Source organism: Rhinolophus sinicus, chromosome 4 (genome assembly GCF_057876585.1).
Source record: "Rhinolophus sinicus isolate RSI-liver-muscle chromosome 4, RSI-T2T, whole genome shotgun sequence".
Lineage (NCBI taxonomy): Eukaryota > Metazoa > Chordata > Mammalia > Chiroptera > Rhinolophidae > Rhinolophus > Rhinolophus sinicus.
The window spans coordinates 51,319,574-51,342,348 of NC_142504.1; the positions used below are offsets into that span (position 1 = coordinate 51,319,574).

General features: G+C 39.2%; 1 protein-coding gene across 32 annotated transcripts in view; it reads right to left on the bottom strand.

The window, feature by feature from the left end:
- NRCAM (neuronal cell adhesion molecule) overlaps positions 1 to 22,775 on the bottom strand; it is a 299,706-nt gene that overhangs the window by 63,136 nt on the left and 213,795 nt on the right. For 11 of the 32 annotated variants that reach the window (XM_074340545.2, XM_074340560.2, XM_074340568.2 and 8 more), the window contains exons 2-5: positions 8,386 to 8,586; positions 6,201 to 6,230; positions 3,115 to 3,220; positions 1,055 to 1,251 (exon numbers count right to left, since the gene is read on the bottom strand). In XM_074340545.2, the coding sequence (XP_074196646.2) occupies positions 1,055 to 1,251; positions 3,115 to 3,220; positions 6,201 to 6,230; positions 8,386 to 8,491 (439 nt within the window). In that variant the 5' untranslated portion in view covers positions 8,492 to 8,586. Of the gene's footprint in view, positions 1 to 1,054; positions 1,252 to 3,114; positions 3,221 to 6,200; positions 6,231 to 8,385; positions 8,587 to 11,142; positions 11,249 to 22,775 lie in introns of those variants that run through there. The other 21 variants (XM_074340571.2, XM_074340565.2, XM_074340570.2 and 18 more) reach the window with 4 other exon arrangements.

The following is a 22,775-nucleotide window of genomic DNA, read 5'->3' on the forward strand; positions in this document are numbered from 1 at the left end:
TGTTAAATAACTGTACACCTACACCTTTGAATATCATACAGTATTATATATTATATAAGTATACTTATGAGATTGACATGAGAATACACATCATCACAGGTAAGTAAAAAAAGGTTATAAAATAGTACTTCAGAAGAGCTCATTTTAAACAAAACATATATGCCTAGAAAAAATTGGAAAGAGCAGTAGTTATTTTCTTGAATGGAAGGATACAATTTTTAAATTTATTTTTCAGTTGTAATTAATTTTTTATATAATGAACACATATTACACATATAATTTAAAAAGCTTTAAAAATGATCAGAACTGAAAATGGTCATTTTTCTTGAAATACATGCTCTTGGGTTGTTGAGAGGATTTAGGTATGGACCACGGCAAAAAGAGCCACAATAATATCCAGGTAGTGAGACCACTCTATTTCTTGTGAAATTTTAAAACAAAAGTGTTTTACAAAATAACTCTTAGACCTCAATTACCCATTTCATACTGAATTTATTTTCATCTGGCTGTAGGAAGTTTGCTTGTACATAAAATACATGAGAAAATAATTAGATCAATTTGAAGAGGAAACACTTTTCTTATTCCTGGTGTTTTATTCTGGACTAATGAGTACAGTAGTACCTCAGTTTTCGAATGTCTCCATTGATGAACATTTTGGTTTTACGAAAGCTGTAAACCCAGAAGTAAATGCTTCAGTTTTCGAACACACTTCAGAAGTCGACCATGTCACGTGGCTTCCGCTGAGTGCAAGATCCTGAAGCCTAACTGTCGGCTGTTTTCGAACGTTTCAGAACTCAAATGGTCTTCCAGAATGGATTACGTTAGAAAACCAAGGTACCACTGTACATAAAAGACATTTTGTGTTGACAAAGCACTAGGCTGAGGAACTTAGGGTAAAGCGGAAAGGAGCAATAGTTTTTATGTAAAACAAAGTCAAAGTATTGGAATCAATGCCAATATTTTCTTGTAATAGTATTGGGATGATGCAACAGATGCTGAGTCTCGGAGCCACACTTTGAAAAGGTCCAACTGTGGGGTGGACAGTCCCACTTACTGGATGGACGGACGACAATGTTATTAGAAATGGCAGCTCCACGTTCATTCCTGGCTGTACACTGATACACTCCTTCATAGGTCTCTGCTTTCCCTTCACTCATGATGTTAATTATGAGGGTTCCTGAGTCAGGCTTCATGGTGACAAGCGGGTCTTTATCTATGTCAAAATGAGTCCCATTTTGGGTCCAGGAGAAGCTGCCCAATGCATAAAAGATTAAGCTTGTTAATGGTCCAGAGAAACAGAATTACTCTTTAGCAACCTCCTAGCAGTTTATGGGTTTCCAGAAATAATTATTAGATTTTAATACTCAGTAAAAGAGCAATCAGCTCCTTACCTAAAATGTTTCATTGAATCATGACTTAGAAACTAAGTGCTGGCCACACATCTTAAGGTACTTGTCTTCACTGGAACTAGCTGAAATCTGACTCAATGAAGAAATCATGCACACAAATTGCCTGTCATTTTTCAAAGAAAATGCAGGAAGTAGGTCTCCTAGGCACTCTCGTAGAGCTTCATTAGCATTTTTATTATAAACTCCATTGTTCATAGGGTTAATAACCTATCTACAAAAATTTGCTCTGGGCTGAAATGTGACAAAAAAGGCCTTCATGAGTTATCAGACAAGGTTCACATTACATAAATGCAAAGATAGGTCGGGAGGAGGGGAAAAAATATGAGTTCAGTAGTGTTTTAAATGCTGGTTATTAAAAGTGGTGATTCTATATATATGTTGAGAGGTTTTAATTCTAAAGATGATTTTGTAAATTCCTTAGGAAGTATTTCAAATTGTCAACTGAAGTTCTTCTTTCTCAGTGTTATCTCTATAAAAGATTCCCTTATACAGAAGTCACAGTGCTGACATAATTAAAGACTTTATAGTGAGTCACAAATCAACAATGGCCACACTCACACAAAAGCATGATTCTCTAAGCTTCACTATGCTTTCCATGCCCACTGCTTCTACTTGTAGCAGTAGTGTTGTCACAACTGCTAGGGCAGGAGGCAGTGGTGGCAGGTGCTACCGGCATATACTAGGTACAGACCAGAGATGCTGCTAAGGACAACCCCCAGCCCCACAACAGAAAGTTACCTGGCCCATGATATCAATAGTGCTGGGAGGGAGAGATTCTGCCTTACACAGAGTAACAGGAGGTATTCAGTAAATGTGAAATTGAAGGGGAATTTCATCACATGACATCACATTAGGGCTTGAGTGCTACACGGTTTCTAATAATACGGCAGAATATATTGTTTTGAAGCAAATGTTTGATGAAAGTTTTTGATGTACTTGAATATTTAGTACCAGTTAATTTTTTCTGAGGTATCAGTCTGTAATTGTTTAGTAAGACCAGTAATAGACAAACTTAGAAATAAAATATTTAGAAACTTTCAACTCTTTCTTACTTAAAAATCCACATTACATTTTTTTAAATTTTTAAATTTTTTTCCACATTACATTTTAATAATAATCCAACTCTCCAAAACTCCTATGTATTACAGGACAAGTTACAGATCATCCACGAATTAGCTGTGGGTTCTTGGATCATTTATCTGGCATTACTAGGCATCGGTTTCCCATCCATAAAACATATGGGTCTCTAATATCTCTCCCAAGTCTAGAATGCCATGCAGTGCTTATGCCAAGATCCTTTTGGAGAATCCTGAGTTCTGAGCACCGCCAGGTTTGGAAACCCACTTAGGACTATTTTACAGACCTCTCTAGAGAGAGGAGAGATCTTAGAAGTCATCAAATTCTACTTCCTTATTTTACAGATGAAGAAACTGAGCCCCAGAGAAAAGAGATTTGCCCATGTAATATGGCCATTAGAGCCATTAGAGGGCTCCTACCACATCTCTCCAGAATTTTTGAGCATTTCGCAGAAGGGTATGAGTACAATCTTTTGAGTCTTCAAGATGAAAAAACTGACTTTAATTAAGCAGAGAGAGAAAACAATGGACCTGTAAATGATACCCTAGGGATATGCAGGACCTGAAATTAACCCACTATTAATATCAACGCTTACTTTCAGTTATAACAAAGTGGAAAGCACACTCACCTTGGAGGAGGTTTCCCTTTGGCCTCACACTGGATTACAATATTCTCCCGAGGGTCAATAATGTAATCTTTTGGAGACTGTTGAGTAATGGTTGGAGGTTGTACCACTTAATTGTAGAAAGAACAACATAAAGAAAGAGATCATTTACTATAATAGCAAACATTTTTTCTAAATCAAAAATCTCTTACCCTAAATAGGCTCCAAATGTTTTTAGTAATTTCTATGTGGCAACACACACCTTGGTAGATTTTTAACTAACAGTCTCCTAAAACTTGGCAGTCAAGACATAACTACTTTTGGTAACTTTATATGTACTCTCAAAGCCTATTCTCCCCCACAAAAAGTTTGGGAAAATAATTACCAGTACACACTTAATATTAAGACAGCTTCTTTTCTGATGTAACAATGAGAAATTCCCATGAGCCCTTTGGTTCAAGTGATAAGCTTTGGTGAAATTTAAGTTATGAGATAAATTTGTATTTCTTAGGAAAGAGTAACTGATTTATAGTTCATTAGCATGCTAATATAAATTAATATATTAATTTATATATACAAATAAACTTGAGAAGTTAATGTTGAAATGATGGTTAAATTAGAGACTTGACATGTCTTAGGAGAGCCAGGAGGCAGGTGGCTATCAGGAACCAAGATAAAAGTCTTATTTAGAAGGTAAATGGATTTGGGAAGTTCTCTGTTATAGGAGACAGTATTTTCATTTCACTCTTCAAAGTGTTAGCTGATCACTTATTATCAGATCATAGTGGGAAACCCTCCTGACCAAGAACAATTTAATCTGAAGAAAGCTGGTATCTGGCTGGCCAACGCTCAAGTCACTCTAAGATTACCATGTCCTTTTTGTGAAATTGGAATCACAGAGTGTTAGCACAGGAAGGAACTCGAGCAATAATCTACTTCAACTTCTTTTGTTGTTCAAGCAGCAGCTGAGTTTGACTAGGGAGGCACAAAACAGAGGAAAGTCCTGGCAGAAGCCACTGCCTTGCATATGTCCAGGAAGAGCCCTTTACACACACCAGTCATTCTCAACCAGGAGCAATTTGCCCCCCCCCCTCGGGGGGACATTTGGCCATATCTGGAGACAATTTTGGTTGTCACCACTGGAAGGGAGGGGATTGTACTGGCATCTCACCAGAGGACAGGGATGCTGCTAAACATCTTACAGTGAACAGGACAAAGACGAGTATGTGAGCCCATTGTCAGTGGTGCTGAGGCTGAGAAAGCCCAACCACGATGGGGATGGTACCCCCAGACCTGCGTAATGCAGTAGCCCCGCTCCAGTATGCCTTCCTCGGCATCACGAAGCTTTTCCCAAAGCTCTCTCTTAGACTCATGTCCTCCTTTCCTTTCCTGTTTTGTTTGACACTCCGCATCATTGAAGGTGTTCATGTTCTAGATCTTCCCTTTCTTCTCCGCCCATGCTCTGTGCTTCCTTTGTGAAACTCCTTCCACCTGCCCACCAAGTATTTCCCCAGGGTTAATAACTGTGGTTAATTGTTCCCAGCGCTAATTTATCACATCCATGTCAATGTCTTATACATCTGCAAACATGGTTCTCCTCTCTTGTTTTGTCTCCAGACAGCCTTTACTAAATATCCCAATGACATCTAAAATACAGATCAAAAGTTAAACCCATTATTTATCGTTCACCTGTTAAATTCAGGTTACGGCACACTAGCAAGTTCCTCTCCCTTCAGCAAGATCCATCCCCCTCCTCATCCTCCCGATAATCCAGATGCTCTTCTCGGCCTCCATCATCATCCAGAACCCTCATTCTTCCAGCCCCGTCAGTTCCCAATGCTGGTTAGCAGTTTGGGCTGGTGGCTAAGAACTAGTCTGTTTCTTTCTTACCAGCTGTGAGACTTTCAGCAAGTTGCTTAACTTCCATAAGACCTACTTTCCTTAGAGAGAAAATGGGGTATAAAAGCAGTGTCTAACTCCTAGAGTCACTCGGAGAATTAAACAGTTTGTGTAAAATTCTTAGTACATGTTATCAGGGTTGTGATGTTAGCTATGTTTACATCATTCTCATGGTCACTTTTATTTGGACGAGCTTCACTTTTGAGTGCTCCTTTAAGCTCTGAGAGCATAGTGTTCAGGACGATGGAGAGAAGCCTGGAATTTCACATCCAGGGAATGGGGGACACAGGTGGTGGGCAAGGGAATTCTTAGGAGTGACTCAGCCCAATTCCTTGCGCTTTTCTGCAAGTGGCAAATGTGCAAGTCTGGTGGTTTCAGACCCAGCACTTCTAATTCATGTGTCTGCACCAGAGCTGGCTTAGATGCCACTCCTAACTGCCAGGTGTCTACCGTCTAGACGTACCTGTTTGAACAGTGCTTAGGTCACCTGGCAACTAACAGATGCTTCGAGGTGATAAGGAAAAGAGGTGATTTGACATAATATTCCTGGTTAATCCAATATCAAAGGGTTTTTCAAATGCTTGAAAGCTATTTTTTAGGTAGATGATAGATGCTGTCCAACTGTCAGAGGCAGCAGAAGTTTTTGCTTAGAGCAAGCCACTCAGAAATACTGTGTTTGGGTGGCTGTTTATTACTTTTTGCACACTTCAAAACAATGCTCAAATTTTCCAAGCCATTATACTGATGACACCTGGAAACACTCATCTACACAGTCTGCAGGCTGGAGAAGGGATAAGCGTATATAGAAGCCAACCGGGGTGAAGTGTCTGCATGCACTCAATTTCTAAAGATACCAAAAGATATGTCTGTATTCCAGCAAACATTTAATAGCATTTAGAACCAGAGAGTCACTCTCTTTAAATTCTGTGAATTTTCTCATTGAGTTACATCAGATGTGAATAAAGCACAGAAGTTAGTAGAGCATAATATGGGTAAAAGAAAAACGGGAATACCTGAGTCTTCACAATTCATGCAGGGAATATACTAAACTTGCTTCTTGGTATTTAAATGTTTAGCCACAGTAAATACACATGCTTAAAAAGACATTAGTCACAAAACATAAAACTGCGCATTTAAATCACATTATTAATTAAAAAACAAAGACATGGCCAAATTTTCACACTGCCTAGTAATTACAGAAAGACACTTACAGTCTTCAAGAAGTTTTGCTTTTCCCCCATCAATATCAGCAGGTGAGAGGGCAAACAGGATTAAAGAAAACCAGATGTTAGTAATAAGAACGTTAGAGCCCCGAAGATAAAAGGGGCACCTTGCCTATTTTATTTGACCTAAGAACACCAGTATAGTGCAGGTTGAAGTTGTGAAGTTGTAGGAGAAAGGAAACTCCCATTCACGCTTTTATTTCTGCAGCAGCTATCCCACATAGCACATGGAAGAACAAAAGGAATGCTGTAGGCAAAAAAATGATCCTTCCAGGAATAGTACTGGCTAATTCCATTCTATCCCTGTTGTACTGGACAAGTAATTATGTTCAATTTGAAAAGCAGCTGAAATCTACAATTAATTTGAGTTGTCACATACTGTGTACTGTCTGATCCTATTATCTCAGTCAGACATCACCACACACACGGTAATAACGTTTAACAATGGTACATGGCTGCAATGACAGTGCTCCATCTGAGCCAAATCCACTGATTTCAGGTTTTCTATGTTTATGGTTAATCCCCAAGTCAGTAATTGAACTTTTCAGACCGCTAGTATATTTCTGCTTCAGAATTCCTCAGTCACCCAGGGGTTGCTACTCCCCACCCAGTAGCAGCTCCTGTAGAAGGGGGGTAAGGATCAGGGGCAGGGAAGAAATCACATTAGCATGCGATTCAAATGATTCTGCGGGGCTGCCCAGCACTGGTCCTCGCAAAGGTTAATGCAGGAGCGCCTGGGTTGTCTGTGACTCTCTTTTCATCTTGGTTATGCCTCTTCTCCATTAGCAGGATAATTGAGTTAGCCTTAGGTGACTGTTTCCCTCTGGTTGTTAGATTGAACAGTTAGATTAAGGGGGGATACATTTAACATGAGAGAGAACAAAAGCATTTCTCTCCAGTGCTTTTCTCTCTCTCCTAAACATCTGTTAGGGCAAACGCTTACTTAAGCATTTCAACTCCGGTGGGCTTAAGCAATTACTCTTTTTTATTTTTATTTTTTAATTGAAATTAAGGTAATTGAATGACTATTTTTTTGAAAATAAGCAAAATATTCCATTTGATTGTACTTTAGACTATAGATGCACAGCAAAGGAATTCAACAAAGTGTGGAGCAAAACCACCGTCTCTTCTTAATGTCTTCCACTGGCAGTTGCAACCTTTTTGGCAAAAAATGACAACCCAACCATTGACTAGCCCCAGGAAAGTGCTATCTTCACTGCACCTTGGAAAGCTGGCCAAACAGAGGTACTACTTGGGAACCTAATGGGTTTAATGAGGTCATGCAGATTAGGGATAAAGAATAAATCAATTCTGAAGTATAGCAATTGTTCAGATTTGAAATTCTGCTTTCCACTGCAGGAAAAGTGACAGTTAAAACCTAGCATTATCTTTGTTTTACATAAACAGGCCACCCAGTCCAGGGAGAGTACAGCACATACTTTACTAGTAGGAAAAGGGTGGGCTAATATAGCTTTTACTTGCTCCCTTTTAGATAGTTTTTGTTTTAGTCTCAAAATTTATATCTTGATCTTTGATCACATTTTTTAAATCAAAGAAGACGCCTCACTAGGCTTTACATAAGATACATTTTCTAGATCTAAACTCATATCTAATATTCAAAATTCAAAGGTGAATTTTGCTTTTTTCTGAATTAAGAGAAATGGATGATGGGTAGTTTGGGGATATAGAGGTGGCCTGGGGTTGGCTGGGAGGCCACTCCCAGTCTTTTCCAGAAGACTGTCAGCATATGAAGGGAGAGGGTGGAAAAGTGGGAGGGGTAAGTAGGGAGGTCTCCATGATCGTTTTAAAGTAATTCATTTGGTTTTCTTGCAGGACTGCTTCTACAAAGAGTCACCTGTTGGGAGGATCAGGGCAGCCCACAATTCACTCCTTCTCAGCTCAGCACCCCCACCCCCCCATGGTACACAAAAGGCACCTGAGTGGGGAGAAAGATAATGATAAGGAGGGAACAAAGTGTCTGACTGTTTCAATGGCCATTTCTATGGTGTAATTCTTTTTAAACACCAGGTGCTGAAGGTAAAAGCCAAATTAATTTTGATTAGCTTTTCAGTATCACACAGACACCTTCTCCATTCACACAGTTCAGAGTGATGGTAAATGCTGGGGAGGTTTTGACTCCCGGGCCTAAGAGCTTTAAAACGTTAATACTTACGATCAAGAGGTACTTCCAGTGCACTAATCACCTGGCACAGGAAGAGAATCAGGGGCGCTCTGCCTGCAGGTAAGCGCTTCTTTTTCGGCATTATTTTAAGCTGCATTGGCTTAACTCCTGCTGAGACCCACAAACTGAATTTCCTTTTCTTCTTTCACAAAAGATTTGTGTGCAATGTTTAAATAATTTTCATGCAGGAAACTGAAAAAGGATAGAATAAGAATTATAGTGTATTAAAAAGAAGGAAATGAAGAGTGGAAATCTGCAGCACAGAAAATCAGTCCTGTATTATACATGAACTCTAAAAGGGAGCTAATTTCTAAATATTTAATTGTCAGGCTGGAATAATCATTTATTCATAAATCAGCTGAAATCAGGTCACAAATATTTGTAGTGATGTCAAGCAAAATCTGTCTACTTGGCCATTTTCATGGTTTTTCCATTTAAAACAGCTGCATTTATATCAGAGGCTGCCATGTTATTCCTAATAGATCACATAAGCTTGGCTTCTAAGTCAGTTAGAAAGTGTGACTTTAGAGGGGAGGCCAAATGGCTTCTCCATTCTAGAGATTATCTTTGGGAAACTTCAGGGCATTGTTGCAAATTTTCTACAAACCCTAACCGCTGATTTACCAACTGAACCAAGACAACTCAGGCCTCACCATCTGTCACCTGGACGACATGACAGATACGCCTGGGTTCTGAGTTCCAGCCTTTCTCACTGCAGTCACCTTCCTGAACAATGCTGATTTATTTTTCCTAAAGGGTCTTCTTTGGTTAAATATTGGGAATAGCCATATGGGATCGACCAAATAAAGTTCAACAGATCCTTAAACAGATCATTAAAAAACCCTCAATAATTTGGCCTCAATTTATCTTACCAACTTTATATCCTCCTATTTCATTTCCATATAACTATTTTTCTTTTTTCTTTTTGTTATTTGATGGTCTGTTTCTGTTTTCCTTTCTTGGGTCAGTCCTTCAACATGCCTTGAATTTTCCCACCTTCTTGACTTTGTTTATTCTCTTCCTTCTCCCTGGAATGTCCTCTCCATCATATTTCCTTATCAAAGTCCAATTTATTTCTTTATAGATCAATTAAAATTGAAACACTGCCTGGTCACCCAAACTAGAAGGTATTTCACCCCCTAAGAATCCCTGAAATTCCTTGTATTAATCATCACATATTTTATATAAATAGACACAGAGATAAATAGTCTTTTGTTTGTTTGTTTGTCTTGTATGCATGCTCTCTCCCTACTCCTGTAGGCAAAGATCGTGCCTCTCCCATCTTTGTATGCCTCCCCCATCACCTAATGTAGTATGCCTTGCACACTGTACACAGGACAGCATGAGCACACACACAGAATATAGACCTCTGTCCCACAGCAGACTCTTACCTAGAACAACAGATTTAATCATGTCTTCTCATTAATGAAGGGAGGTGGGGGTGACCGGTGGCTCTCTCCAGAAGGGAGAAGGGATGTTATTACAAACAAGGGTAGCTCCCACAGCTTAATTACTGAATTGTGTGATTTTTTTCTTATTTGTATAATTGTGTATTTTTATAATGCCCACACCTTGCCTACTAAACTGAAAGCCTCTTAAATATAGGGAATGCATTTTTCCTGTTCCCCATTGTGTCCCCAGAGCACATGGTAGGGAGTCAATATTTGTAGGATAAAAATAAAGGGAGGAAAGGGGAAAGAAACGGAGACTTAAGATCTTTGAAGATGAGATTTTATTCAAATAGGCAGTCTGGCCACAGTCTACCTAAGACCATATTTATATTTATACTACTTGGTTCAAAGACCAATCTCTTGTCCATATGGTCAAATTAGTTGTCATATTATGTTTGTGTGTGGAATAGAACTTAACTGTATAAAAAAAAATGAAACAATGCTGATAACATGTATTTTGCTAGCAATTGAGTTCTGATTTGAATCTGATTACAATTGTAGTTAGATACTTCTTTCTAAACAAATATAAAAAAGAACTTACTGTGCTAAATATAGACATTATACATATATAAATATTATTTTGTGAATAAAACATCCCTACCATGTGGTTTCATTTGAGATCTAGGAAATTTGTCTTTCCATCTATAATGTAAACAATCATGCCCATTAAACATTCAAAGGCAGATACAGAAGCTCACACAACCATGTCTAACCAAAATACAAATCAGGCTGTTTTTCTGTATGTACAAAACATATCTATATCATTTAGCCAAATTTACTTAAGTCTTTCATGATTTTCTGTTAAAATTCTGAATTTACACATAACTTTCAGGGAAAATGAAAATAACTGGCATAAATGGCACTAAAATAAGTTGATGTTATATATTACACATATTGAGAGAAAACTACAGAATCAAACACTGAGAAAACAAATGGCATACCTGCCTGATTTGTGTGTCAAGCTAATCAAGTTTATTTGATTTAAGTGACTAGCTCTCTGGATAGGTGCTGGAGAACTAAAACACTTTCTAGGAGTACTAATGAACTGTAATGCCTGTAAGACCTTAAGCAACTACACACCATTTCTGTATAAGTTCTTCACTCATTACTTCTTTTGCCTTCATGCCCTAACTATTCATCTTTCAAAATAGAACAAACCATTAGATGACTTCATAGAAAAGAAAGTATCAGCCAACCTGCTTTACCTTTTAAGAATATATATGGAATAAAATATTACACATTAAATCACAGTGTCGTATGAAGAAAAAATATTAAGAAAAACTCAGAAAACACTTACTTAAGGAGACATGAGTAAATCCTCACCATCAGAGGAGGCCATGAACTAGAACTGAAGATGTGGTCTCTTTTCCAAGAAGTTGTAAGTTAACTGCAGCAAAAGCCACAAAATCATCTCCAGTGTAGGCTCTGTTTGGGGAGGACGGAGCAAGGGCCCAGCCCATCCTCTGACTCCTGCCCATGGAAAATCACCCACTCCTGCTACGAATGCTGTCATAAGTGAAAAACCCAATGCCTGAGGACAGCATTAGATCCCCAGCACTCAGGCAAAATGAAAATCAAATACAGCTACAGAAAACTGAGCATTCTCTCCATAAGAGTAATATGCTCTGCACGTCTCACAAAGAAAAACCACTGCTTCTGCACTCTCAATATTGATGTCAACACCCCGCCCTGCTAGGAGCCCATCTGCCTCGTATTAATAGTTTACGTTGGAAAATGATGGTCATTCTCTCTTACATGAGAATCATGAACTAAAACTAAATTGTTTATGTAATTACATTGAAATGAATGAAACTTATCTGAAAAAGCAGAATGTTTATTTTAGTCAAGGCTAAAGAGTAGGTTAGTATGACATAACTTGTAATTTGCAAAAAATATTTGCTATAGACATTTTAAAGCATGTTTGAATGAGACAAACGGTAGGTTCACCTTCAGAATATAAATCACCTTGAAACCACATATATTGTTAAAATGACCCAGAGTAATGATAAACAATAAAGTCTTTTAATATGTCACTTAATTTAACTCCATTCAAAGCAACTTTTCACATATTACCCATAGAATCTCTAAAAACAGAAGGGAAAAAAAATATCTCCATTTTGCAACAAACTTTTCATCTTTAGGGAAGAAATGCAATTCAAAATTCCCTTTTTTCTTTTTGCCTAAAATTCATACTAAATCATAGAACAAATGTTTCCCTGTATTATCTATCACATATATTTTTAAAAACCTAAAGTTTTGACAAAGGATTCATATTAAGACCAAGAAACATAGCTCTTCTCTTGTTCTTGTCATTAAGGAGAAAATAAAATCTTTGTTTTCCTCTCAAGTGAAAGATAAAATTAGTTTCATTAAAATATAGATATAAGCTCCCTCCCCTAACTGGAAGGCCATGCGTTACTCCCCATTTCATTCTAGTCTGTTTGTACTTTCCAGCATCCCAGCAGGGGCAGTTCAGTGCTGATTGCACAAAGTAACTTGATTGACTCTCTAAGCCAATAAACTTGTGACTGGATGCCCTTCGGCACAGTAATTATTGCTCTGGTGACTCATCAGTGGCTGGCCTCACTAACTGGATATCTAACTGGGTGTGACATCATCTTGACTGTAAAAAGCACTTTTCAGCACTGAACTTGAGGATGGTTACTTTTTATATTTTGTTAAATATTTACCATAAGGAATAAGCACATTAATGCTCATTCCTAGCCCGTGCTTTTGCTTTTCAATCACAGGTTTTGAGTCTGAGACTATGGAAGGAAGAATAGAGAGAATAGACGATGACTTCACATAATTTACACATCAACAAAGTCACACGTAAATCTATACAAAAACAATGACAATACCAGGAATGACACTACCAGTCAGCAAAAATGTGACTTTAAATATAAAGGCAAACTTTATGAAGTTCATCCTAGTCCAAAGTGATGTCCCCTAGGAGAGTAGCTACAAGGAGCTGCTAGCTGGAACCTGGAACAGTACCGAAGGAAAGGTGAACAATTAACAGATGTTTTTTACCCAGATAATACCGTTCCCCTGAAAATATGACCTAGCCGGACAATCAGGTCTAATGCATCTTTTGGAGCAAAAGTTAATATAAGACCCGGTCTTATTTTACTATAAGACCCGGTATTACATTATATCATATATCATATCATATCATATCATATCATATCATATCATATCACCCAGTCTTATATTATATAAGACCGGGTCTTATGTTATATAAGACCCGGTCTTATAGTAAAATAAGACCGGGTCTTATATTAATTTTTGCTCCAAAAGATGCATTACAGCTGATGGCCCGGCTAAGTCTTATTTTTGGGGAAACACCATAGATAACAGACTACATCTTGATAATAGCTCAAATCTCCATTCCTCAGAGACTATAACTGTTTAACTTATTTTATATTCATAAAAGCTCCAGGAAATAGGAAAGCAGGTATTATACCCATTTAATAGATGAGAGAGAAAAATCCAATCACGATGGCTGTTATTCATGAAGCACTTTCCAGGGGCCAGGAACCACACGGAGTCTGCTACCTGCATTACTTTGTCTCATCTTGCCAATAACCCCAAAAGGTAAATTCTATTACATTTTCAAATTTACTGATAAGGAAGCTAAGATGCAGGATAATAAAATCATCTTTGTAAGGACACACACATGGTACGTGGAGTGCCAGACCTAGGGCTCCAGTTCTTCTAAAAGGTTCTGGAGCTTTCAGCCATCTCACACTGTCACATCCTGAGAAGCCCTCAGCATTTCCCTCCCTCTGTATCCTCTTATTTTGCATTTAGCCAAATAGTAAATAGAACTGCCAAATTTGGTCTTTGATGTTAAAGTACGAGTGGTGTCTATATATCTACAGAAGATTTTTATGGTATTTTCCATTCACAAGTTCAGGGGCCTCTTTACACTGGAGTCCATGGGAATCGTGCCAACTGGAATTGTACCACACGCTGGGCCTGGCCTTTTAAAGGAACTGCAAGTCAGGACAATAGACAAGACACACTTTAGAAAGTTAATTTTAAAAGCAGGAAGTATATGCACATGATACAATATTCATAAGATACAAAGACCATATACTTCAAAGTAAGCATCCCAGAAACACAGTTTCTCCTTTGGGAGGGTTACTATTACCAAGTTTTGTGAATCCTTCTAGAGATACCTTATGCATAAAGAAGTATAAAAAGATATACAGAAATAAAAGGCATCCAAATTGGGAATGAAGAAGTTAAATTGTCACTCTTTGCAGATGACATGATGCTATATATAGAAAACCCTAAAGACTCCACCAAAACGCTATTAGAAACAATCAACGCATACAGTAAAGTTGCCGGCTACAAAATCAATGTACAAAAGTCCATTGCATTCCTATATATTAACAATGAAATCTGAGAAAAAGAAATGAAAAAAAACCAATTCCTTTTGCAATTGCAACAAAAAGAATAAAATACCTAGGAATAAACTTAACCAAGGATGTGAAAGACCTATATGCTGACAACTATAAGACATTTTTAAGAGAAATTGAAGAAGACGCAAAGAAATGGAAAGACATTCCGTGCTCATGGATTAGAAGAATCAACACAGTTAAAATGGCCATATTACCCAAAGCAATATACAGATTTAATGCAATCCCCATCAAAATCCCAATGGCCTTTTTTCAAGAAATAGAACAAAAAAATCATCACATTTGTATGGAACCACAAAAGACCCCGAATAGCCAAAGCAATCCTAAGAAAAAAGAACAATAATGGAGGTATCACACTCCCTGACTTTAGCTTGTACTACAGGGCAACAGTAATCAAAACAGCATGATATTGGCAGAAAAACAGACACACAGACCAATGGAATAGAATTGAGAACCCAGAATTAAACCCACATATATATGGACAGATAATTTTTGACAAGAAGCCAAAAGCATACAATGGAGAAAAGACAGCCTCTTCAATAAATTGTGCTGGCAGAATTGGAAAACCACGTGCACAAGAATGAAACTTGGTGACTGCTATCTGTCACCGTGTACCAAAATTAATTCAAAATGGATCAAAGACCTAAGCATAAGACCTGAAACATAAACTGCATGGAAGAAAACATAGGTACTAAAGTTATGGACCTTGGGTTCAAAGAGCATTTTATGAATTTGATTCCACAGGCAAGGGAAGTAAAAGCTAAAATAAATGAGTGGGGGTATATCAAACTTAAAAGCTTCTACACAGCAAAAGAAACCATCGACAAAATAAAGAGGCCACCAACTGAATGGGAGAAGATTTTTGCAAACAGTGCCTCCGATAAGGGGCTAATATCCAAAATATACAAGGAACTCATATAACTCAACAATGAAAAAACAACCCAATTGAAAAATGGGCAGAGGACCTGAAGAGACATTTCTCCAAAGAAGACATACAAATGGCAAATAGACATATGAAAAAATGCTCAACATCACTAATCTCAGAGAAATGCAAATCAAAACCACAATGAGATATCACCTCACCCCAGTCAGAATGGCTATCATCAACAAGACAAATAGTAACAAGTGTTGGAGAGGTTGTGGAGAAAAAGGAACCCTCATACACTGTTGGTGGGAATGCAGATTGGTGCAGCCGTTATGGAAGGCAGTGTGGAGGTTCCTCAAAAAATTACGAATAGAATTGCCAAATGACCCAGCAATCACTCTACTGGGTATCTACCCAAAAAGTCTGAAAACATTTATCCATAAAGACATGTGTGCTCCAATGTTCATTGCAGCTTTATTTACTGTGGCCAAGACATGGAAACAACCAAAATGTCCTTCGATAGGTGAATGGATAAAGAAGTTGTGGTATATATACACAATGGAATACTATTTGGCGGCAAGAAAAGATGAAATAGTACCATTTGTGACAACATGATGGATCTTGAGATTATAATGCTAAGCGAAATAAGTCTGATAGAAAAAGTAGAGAACCATATGATTTCACTGATGTGTGGTATATAAAACTGAAAACAATACAAGACAAACAAATGAAGGAACAAAAACTCATAGACATAGACAATAGTTGAGGGGTTACCAGAGGGTTGGGGGAGGAAGGCTCTAGAAGAGGGTTAATGGGGTCTAATACATGGTGATGGAAAGAGAACTGACTCTGGGTGGTGAACACACGTGAGACATAGATAATGTCTTACAGAATTGTACACCTGAAATCTATGTAATTTTACTAACAATTGTCACCCCAATAAACTTTAATTTTTTAAAAAAAGATATAAAACAATGTTTTAAGGACCTCTTTGACTTAGAAAAAAATTTAAAGCCTTTTGACATTGATGTTAGACCATCAAAAATACCCACATCTTTCAATGAAATCTAATTATTTGCAACATGTGAAATTATTTGGATACTAGCTTTTTCACACCTCCTTTATTAAGCATAGTGATTACAAGAAAGGAAATAGCAGACAGTGACATAATTGAGAGATCTAAGACAAAGGATAAAGCTTGCTTAATGAAAGTACTTATGTGTGAGACTAACAGTGACCCTGACCAAGGATGGCACCTGTTCCACAGTTGTACAGCTAGTTATCTGATGACAGTTGCCAGCATCAACTTCAGGGGTGAGAGAGCTAATTGGAAAAGAAAGGAAGGGTGGAATAAGAAAGAAAGGGAATTGTGCTTCTCACAGGAAGCCTTCCTCACTCCCCCCTCCAAATCCAATCACAATTAGCTAAACAGAATGGAGAGAAGACTATCCAACTCTGAAGGCTTGCCATGCTCACAGTCTATCTTTCTGCATTGACCCCACCATCCTGACCAAGGCTGGAAGAATCAGGCGTGGGTGTCTCACAAAAGGCAGCAGAGCCTGTGAGATGACTTGGCTGTTTTAGAGGGCTGAAGAATGCCCAGTGAAGTGGTAACGAATTCCTTTCTCATGGGGAGAGTAAATAGGAGGCAGAAAGGGAAAACGAGTCAACAGTTCGGAGGAGGAACAGAGTCCAAAGATCACAAAGAGGCAGCAGCATGAGAAACTATGAGTAAGCGGAGGGGATGACGTATCGAGAGTAGAATGAAGCCCGTGGGTAGCAACAGGATCCACAGAAATAAAGAGTCTCTGAGTGACCGCAGCAGCGGTGGGACACCTGACAGGTGATGACAAGTATCTGCTCCTCTTGTGCTAGAACCAGGTGTCTAATACTCTTGGTAGATCAAACAGTGAATATGTATATATGTATACCCCATTCTCTAGGAGGTTGGCCAGAATAGTGGTTGTGGTTGAAACGTCTTCCGGTATTTCTTCTGTGAATTCTAAAACACCTTCATTACCATCGTAGGTAGACTGTTACCTTGGTGGCCCACAGGAAGCACTCCTCCCAGCATCCGACCCTTGTGTAGTCCCCTCTCACAGTGACTCTGGGCTGGGCCATGTGACATACTTTGGTCAATGGGATTTGTCATGCAGGGTGTCATGCAGGGTCTCTGGTCCCCACATAAGAATGCAGGATATGGTGAGGCCAAAAAGGAACACCCACGGAGCCATAGATGGGGGAGTCATACCACTATATTCTCACTGGTGGCTGGGTTGGAGACACAGGCAGCAGGAGCCACACTATCTGCAACCTGCTGTCCACTTCTCTCTGCCAACCAACCTCACTTGCTAGCAGCAATCCTCCATGCTAACTGCAATCCGCGCTTGCTAGCTCAGCCACCATCTTCTTGCTAGCCCCAATTTGCTGCTAGCGTAGCCACAACAGTTATATTAGTGGCCAATGGCTCACTGGTTACAGCTGATGGCCATCCAATCACAGTTGATGGTAGTAAATGTACTGCCCGAGTGAACACCTTTCCACGTGAGGGCGAGAGCCTGGAAACTGCACTCCTGGCTCTGTCCCCACAGGATTTTAGCAAGAATTATGCAAGCAGAGGTATGATGAATAGTTGCACACTGGGGATTCTCCTCTTGTAATGTTCCCTGTGGGAAGTTTGAGCTAGACTACTGAATGAGAAGAGGCCAGTGTAAAGAGACCTGGGAGATGAGAGACCATCTTGGACTTTCTGCTCTCAACTGAGCTCCCAGCTGAAGGCAACTGAGTAAGTGACTTGTTAAACCACATGCAACAGAAGAACCAGATGGTAACCATCTGAGGGTTAACAAACCCGCAGTTATGATAAATAATAAATTGTTGTTATTTTAAACCACACATTTTTGGGGTGATTTGTTACACAACATAGATATCTGAAACAATTAATTAATATAAATGGAGACTGGCTGTTTCTTGCAGTCAGAAAGACCCTAAAATGTACATTTAAGAGGACTGATGATTCAAATATATAGCTCTTTTTACAAGAGCATGGCTGGAACCACAGGAATTCTAAATGAATTCCTGTCCATATGATCTAAATGAAGTCTGGTGATATAGGATTTCCCTCTAAAATGATGTATTTTTTTTTTTTTTTAGCTATACTTCCTTGTAAATATGTTAGTGCAGCCAAAAGGCACAGACTTAAGTTCCATTTCTCACGTAAAACTTACACTCAGAATAAAAGGAAAACAGTTACCACTGACACCCAACAAATTTGTTTACAATAAAATAATTGTGAGTCTTAGGCATTATACCAATTTATTTCTAATGCAGAAAAACAAAAATTACTCCCCCAGTTGATTTCCTTTCGACTATAAAGCAAAAGAAAGTTCCAATTTAAAACAAGTGAGAAGTAGGGAAGTGCTCTAAAGATGAAGCCTGAGTGGGAAATGGAATATTAATTCTGAATAAGGATATTGACAGTAACATATTTTGAAATATCTGTTGAGTCATTGAAAGAAGCTCTGACAGTATCTTCCTGTAAGTTGAGATTTCTACAAATATCACTAAAAAGATGTAAGGATAAGAAACTGTTTATTAAAACCTTCAGCAAAAAGCCCATACAGAATATTAATATTTTACAAAGGCCTATAACTTATCCATTTGTCAAGTAAACAACACGTGGGAAAATGGCCACCATGTAATAGTAGATAATAGCATCTTGGAATGCCTGGCAGGCTAGTCATTTAATAAAAAACAAACAAACAAACAAAAAGTCACATTTCAAATATAAGAAGCCAGGATTTACAAACTGTTATTCTTGCTGAATGATATGAGCCATTTAGGGCGGAGATGCAGGGCATGGGTCAAAATCTCAATGTGTGCTCCTCTAATGCGGCTGGAGGGGGTTTGGAGAGAACAGAGATGGTGAAGGAGAATGAGCCTGTACTGAATTGAGAAACGAACCCAGAAGTCTCAGTGCTTAGTGCAGTACAGTTCATACCTCACCCATGCTAATGTCCAGTGTGGGAGGGCAGGGCACTCTGCTCCAGGGTGACAGAGGTGCCACCATTTTATGATACTGTCACCTCAACATGTGGCTTCCTGAGCCTTCATGTTCCCCTGCTCTTAACTGCCTCCACCCAGAGGTGATGCACACACCTTTTGCTTACAACCCACAGAGCAGAAGTAGTCAATGATCCCAGCTGCAAGCGTCTGGGAAATGTCAGGTGTCTATGGAATATTTAACAAGCACTTCTATCTGTGCCACAGAGCGTGTGCTTGATTCACAGTAAACATGAAGTTGCCTTTCCTGGAACAGTTTCCAAAGTGACACTCTACAGGAAGGCCGTCTTATGTTTCATCTCAGTGGTCAGTCAGAGAGAAGGATGACGATGATGGTGAGCAAGGGCTATGTACGTGCTAGTTAGTAGCCACCTCCTCTGCCCACTTCCCAGCTGCATGTCTGAATCACTCTCTCCTATGACTCGGGCTTCCCCCAAACATGGGACTAAGCACAGGGGCGAGGAAGCAGAAGGCCCACATTTATCAAATCCAAGGGGCATCACTCTGGCCATGTCATATTAAGAGATTACTATCATCTTCACAGTAATATTTCAAAATATATTTTGTTAAGGTATCCAGGCTCTATATTATCACAACAGGACCATTAAAATGAGAAATGGAGACTGACATAACATGAAGATTTGTGTTTTCCACTTGCTATCACTACCGGGGAAGTTATATTATCATATACTAAATAACTAGAAATCCTTTATTCCAGCTAGAGGCAATTTCATATAAAGCAAAGTGCTGAGTCACTTGCTGATATGCAATTTGTACTACAAAGGACTTATCAGCAAAATAGGGGAGTACGGCATGAAATACGTAGCTCCTGGTGCATTGAATTTTCTTTAAACAGGCCATGTGAAAACCTGCATTTATCCAAAAAATAAATCAGTAAGTGATCATTTGTTTCCAAAAGAATTTATCAGACTTACTCCAAAGAGTATCCTTCTCCTGAGCATCCAGAATATAATTCAGTTTCCAGGAAGTTAAACATCAGCTCTTCAGGAGACCATACTCTGTATAAAAGCTAAGTACACAACACTGCGAATGTTCTCTGCAATATGAGATTTAACCAACCTAACCGTCACAGCTTTACAATAGTGCTAGAAGACGCTGACTTCTCAGGAGCCACTTTTTCTATGGCGAGATTATATTCTATTTCTATTACTACTGAAATGGACTCCACAGAAAGAATATATTCCATTGCTTTGAAGTAAAAGAAATGGCAACTCAAAGAGCGGGTTGGGAATACCATCAGGAAGAAAGTATTCTTGGTCCAAGTGTCCACCTCCCTGGAAGAATCAGGACAGAAAAGCCTCCTAGAGGTTTTGATTAAAGTTGGTTGATAAGAACAGTAAACCTAGCATTACTGCCTCTGTGTGTTTCTTCAGTTGAGTTTTCATGGAAAATTTTTTGTGGGTAAACAGAGTGTTTATTTCCTAAAGACAAATATTGGTGCCTTTCTGGAAAGAGTTGGGAAGTAAGAAGCAAAAGTGATATAGAAATACGAAGAGGAAGCAATGAAGGAAATGTTGTAGGTGTAAGAAATTTTCAATTGACATTATTATTATTATTATCATCATCATCACTTTTGGGGGGTTTGGAAATTGTAGTAATTCAGGCAAAAAAATACCTAAGGAAAAACATTTTTAATCACATGGAAGGAATCACAAAGATTGCAAGGTAAACATTCACATAGGAGCACCTCTGTAAGGGCTCATTCTTAGAACACCCCCAAGGTCTCTTCCAGCCCTACTCTTTGAATTATGAAAGCTTTATCTGCTAAAAAATGTAAGTGAAACCAGAGAAAGCAGCCATCAATAGTGCAGCCATTGAGATGCTACAGCTGAAGGAAAAAACCAAGACCAGAAACTGGAAAACAAGAGTTAAGCATCAGATTCCATGAGGCTGCAGATTACTGGATCTGATGGAGATCGGCAAGCAGCAGTGGAGAAATGGGTCTCAGCCATACGTTGCTGTCTCAACACAGGGCAGCATAATGAGAGCCGGTAAAGCGAGTCTGTGCCCAGCCCCTCCTCAGAGACGGATGGGCTTGGGGCTCTTGGCTGAGACTGAGCAGTGGTTTCTGGGTCTGGGCACAATTTGCTGGATCTCTGTCCAGTGGAGCCAACCTGGGCAAAATGAGAGGGAACCTCTTGTGGAGAAGGCAATTCACAAGGTTGGCAGAGCAATCAACAGAGTCTAGAAGTGAAAGGGCTGGGTAAAGAATGCAATCCAGGTAAGAGATAGCAGAAAGGATCCCAAGGGAGACCGCCAGGAATTAGGTCTCCCAAGGGAGACCAAGGGATGCGGCAGACAGAATCCAGAGACATCCCTAGAGCTGAAAAGAACGACTGTATATGGCTTTTACAGGGTGCTGGGTTTGAGCATGGGGACTGCTCAGCACGGGTAGGAAGAAACCGTTAAAGGTCCTCTCCCTGCCCAGTCAGCGAGCTCGGGAGCAAGTTAGCAAACACCGGGGCCCTCCTGCCATGCTTCATTAGGCCCAGGACAGCATCTAAATATGTCCAGTTAGTCTGTCTGAGGAAGGCTTTCAAAGCTTAGGCTTTTGTTTCCTTTGAGAATTTAAAATAAAAGTATTCTAGGCCCTCGCTAGACTATAAATCATGAATTGATGGTCTCTAACTCCCTTCACAAGCTTTGTAGAGAAAAAAATTGTCTGTTTTTGGAAGCCCTCAGTGTCCTCAGCACTCTAGCAGATCTGTCAATATTCAATAGCAGCTCAGGGGTAGCTTCTGCCTTCTTATCAAAGTTGGTTACAAGAGCAGGGTATGTAAATTCTGTTTTTCCCTCTGTACATTTCATTAGTTCAAGAAACTTGTTCATATGTACAGACTTTGCAAATTGTGCTAAGTTATCAGGTACACAAGCAAGAAGCAGAAAACAACAGTCATGTTTGAAAGATGAGCTTTTGGTTTCAATTGAGGGCAAGGGTTTAAATAGAGACAAGTTATCCTGTATATATTTTGGAGGATATTTTGCTCAAGAAGCGGAAGCAGTGATAACAGTCTCTACATTGGAGGCTGAATATTCTAACTGGTGGTCAAGGCCACAAAATTGAGAAGAAAGCTCATGCTGGTGGCAGAGAGCCCGCGATGCCTGAGAGGGCGGCCAGGCCCGGATACTTCTAGATGGCAGAGCTTACAGAGAAGAGTGCTCGTTTTTCCTCGGGAGCTTTAGAACTGCAGCATGAGAGCTGTGTCTAAGTGCACATAAATCGACTTCCTTGTAGGACTGGTTCCAAACATTTTACTTAAAATATTCATTGCATACCTTTTAAGTTTCAGATACTCTGGGGGTAGGGGGTTCAGAAGTGAAGCTGACATATTCATCTTCATACTGAGACCTGAAGTACTCAGATCTCGACTTGGGACAGGGATGTGAGCTCTAGAGAACCGAATATAAAAACGTGCTGAGTACCCCACCAGCAGCAGACCTGAGCAGATAGGAGCAGGAAGTAGGATGCAAGCAGTTCTGCTCCAGAGGAAGAACTCTTCCTGAGGAAAGACTTTGGGAGGTGAGATCTGAACTCTGCCTTGGAAGAGTAACAAG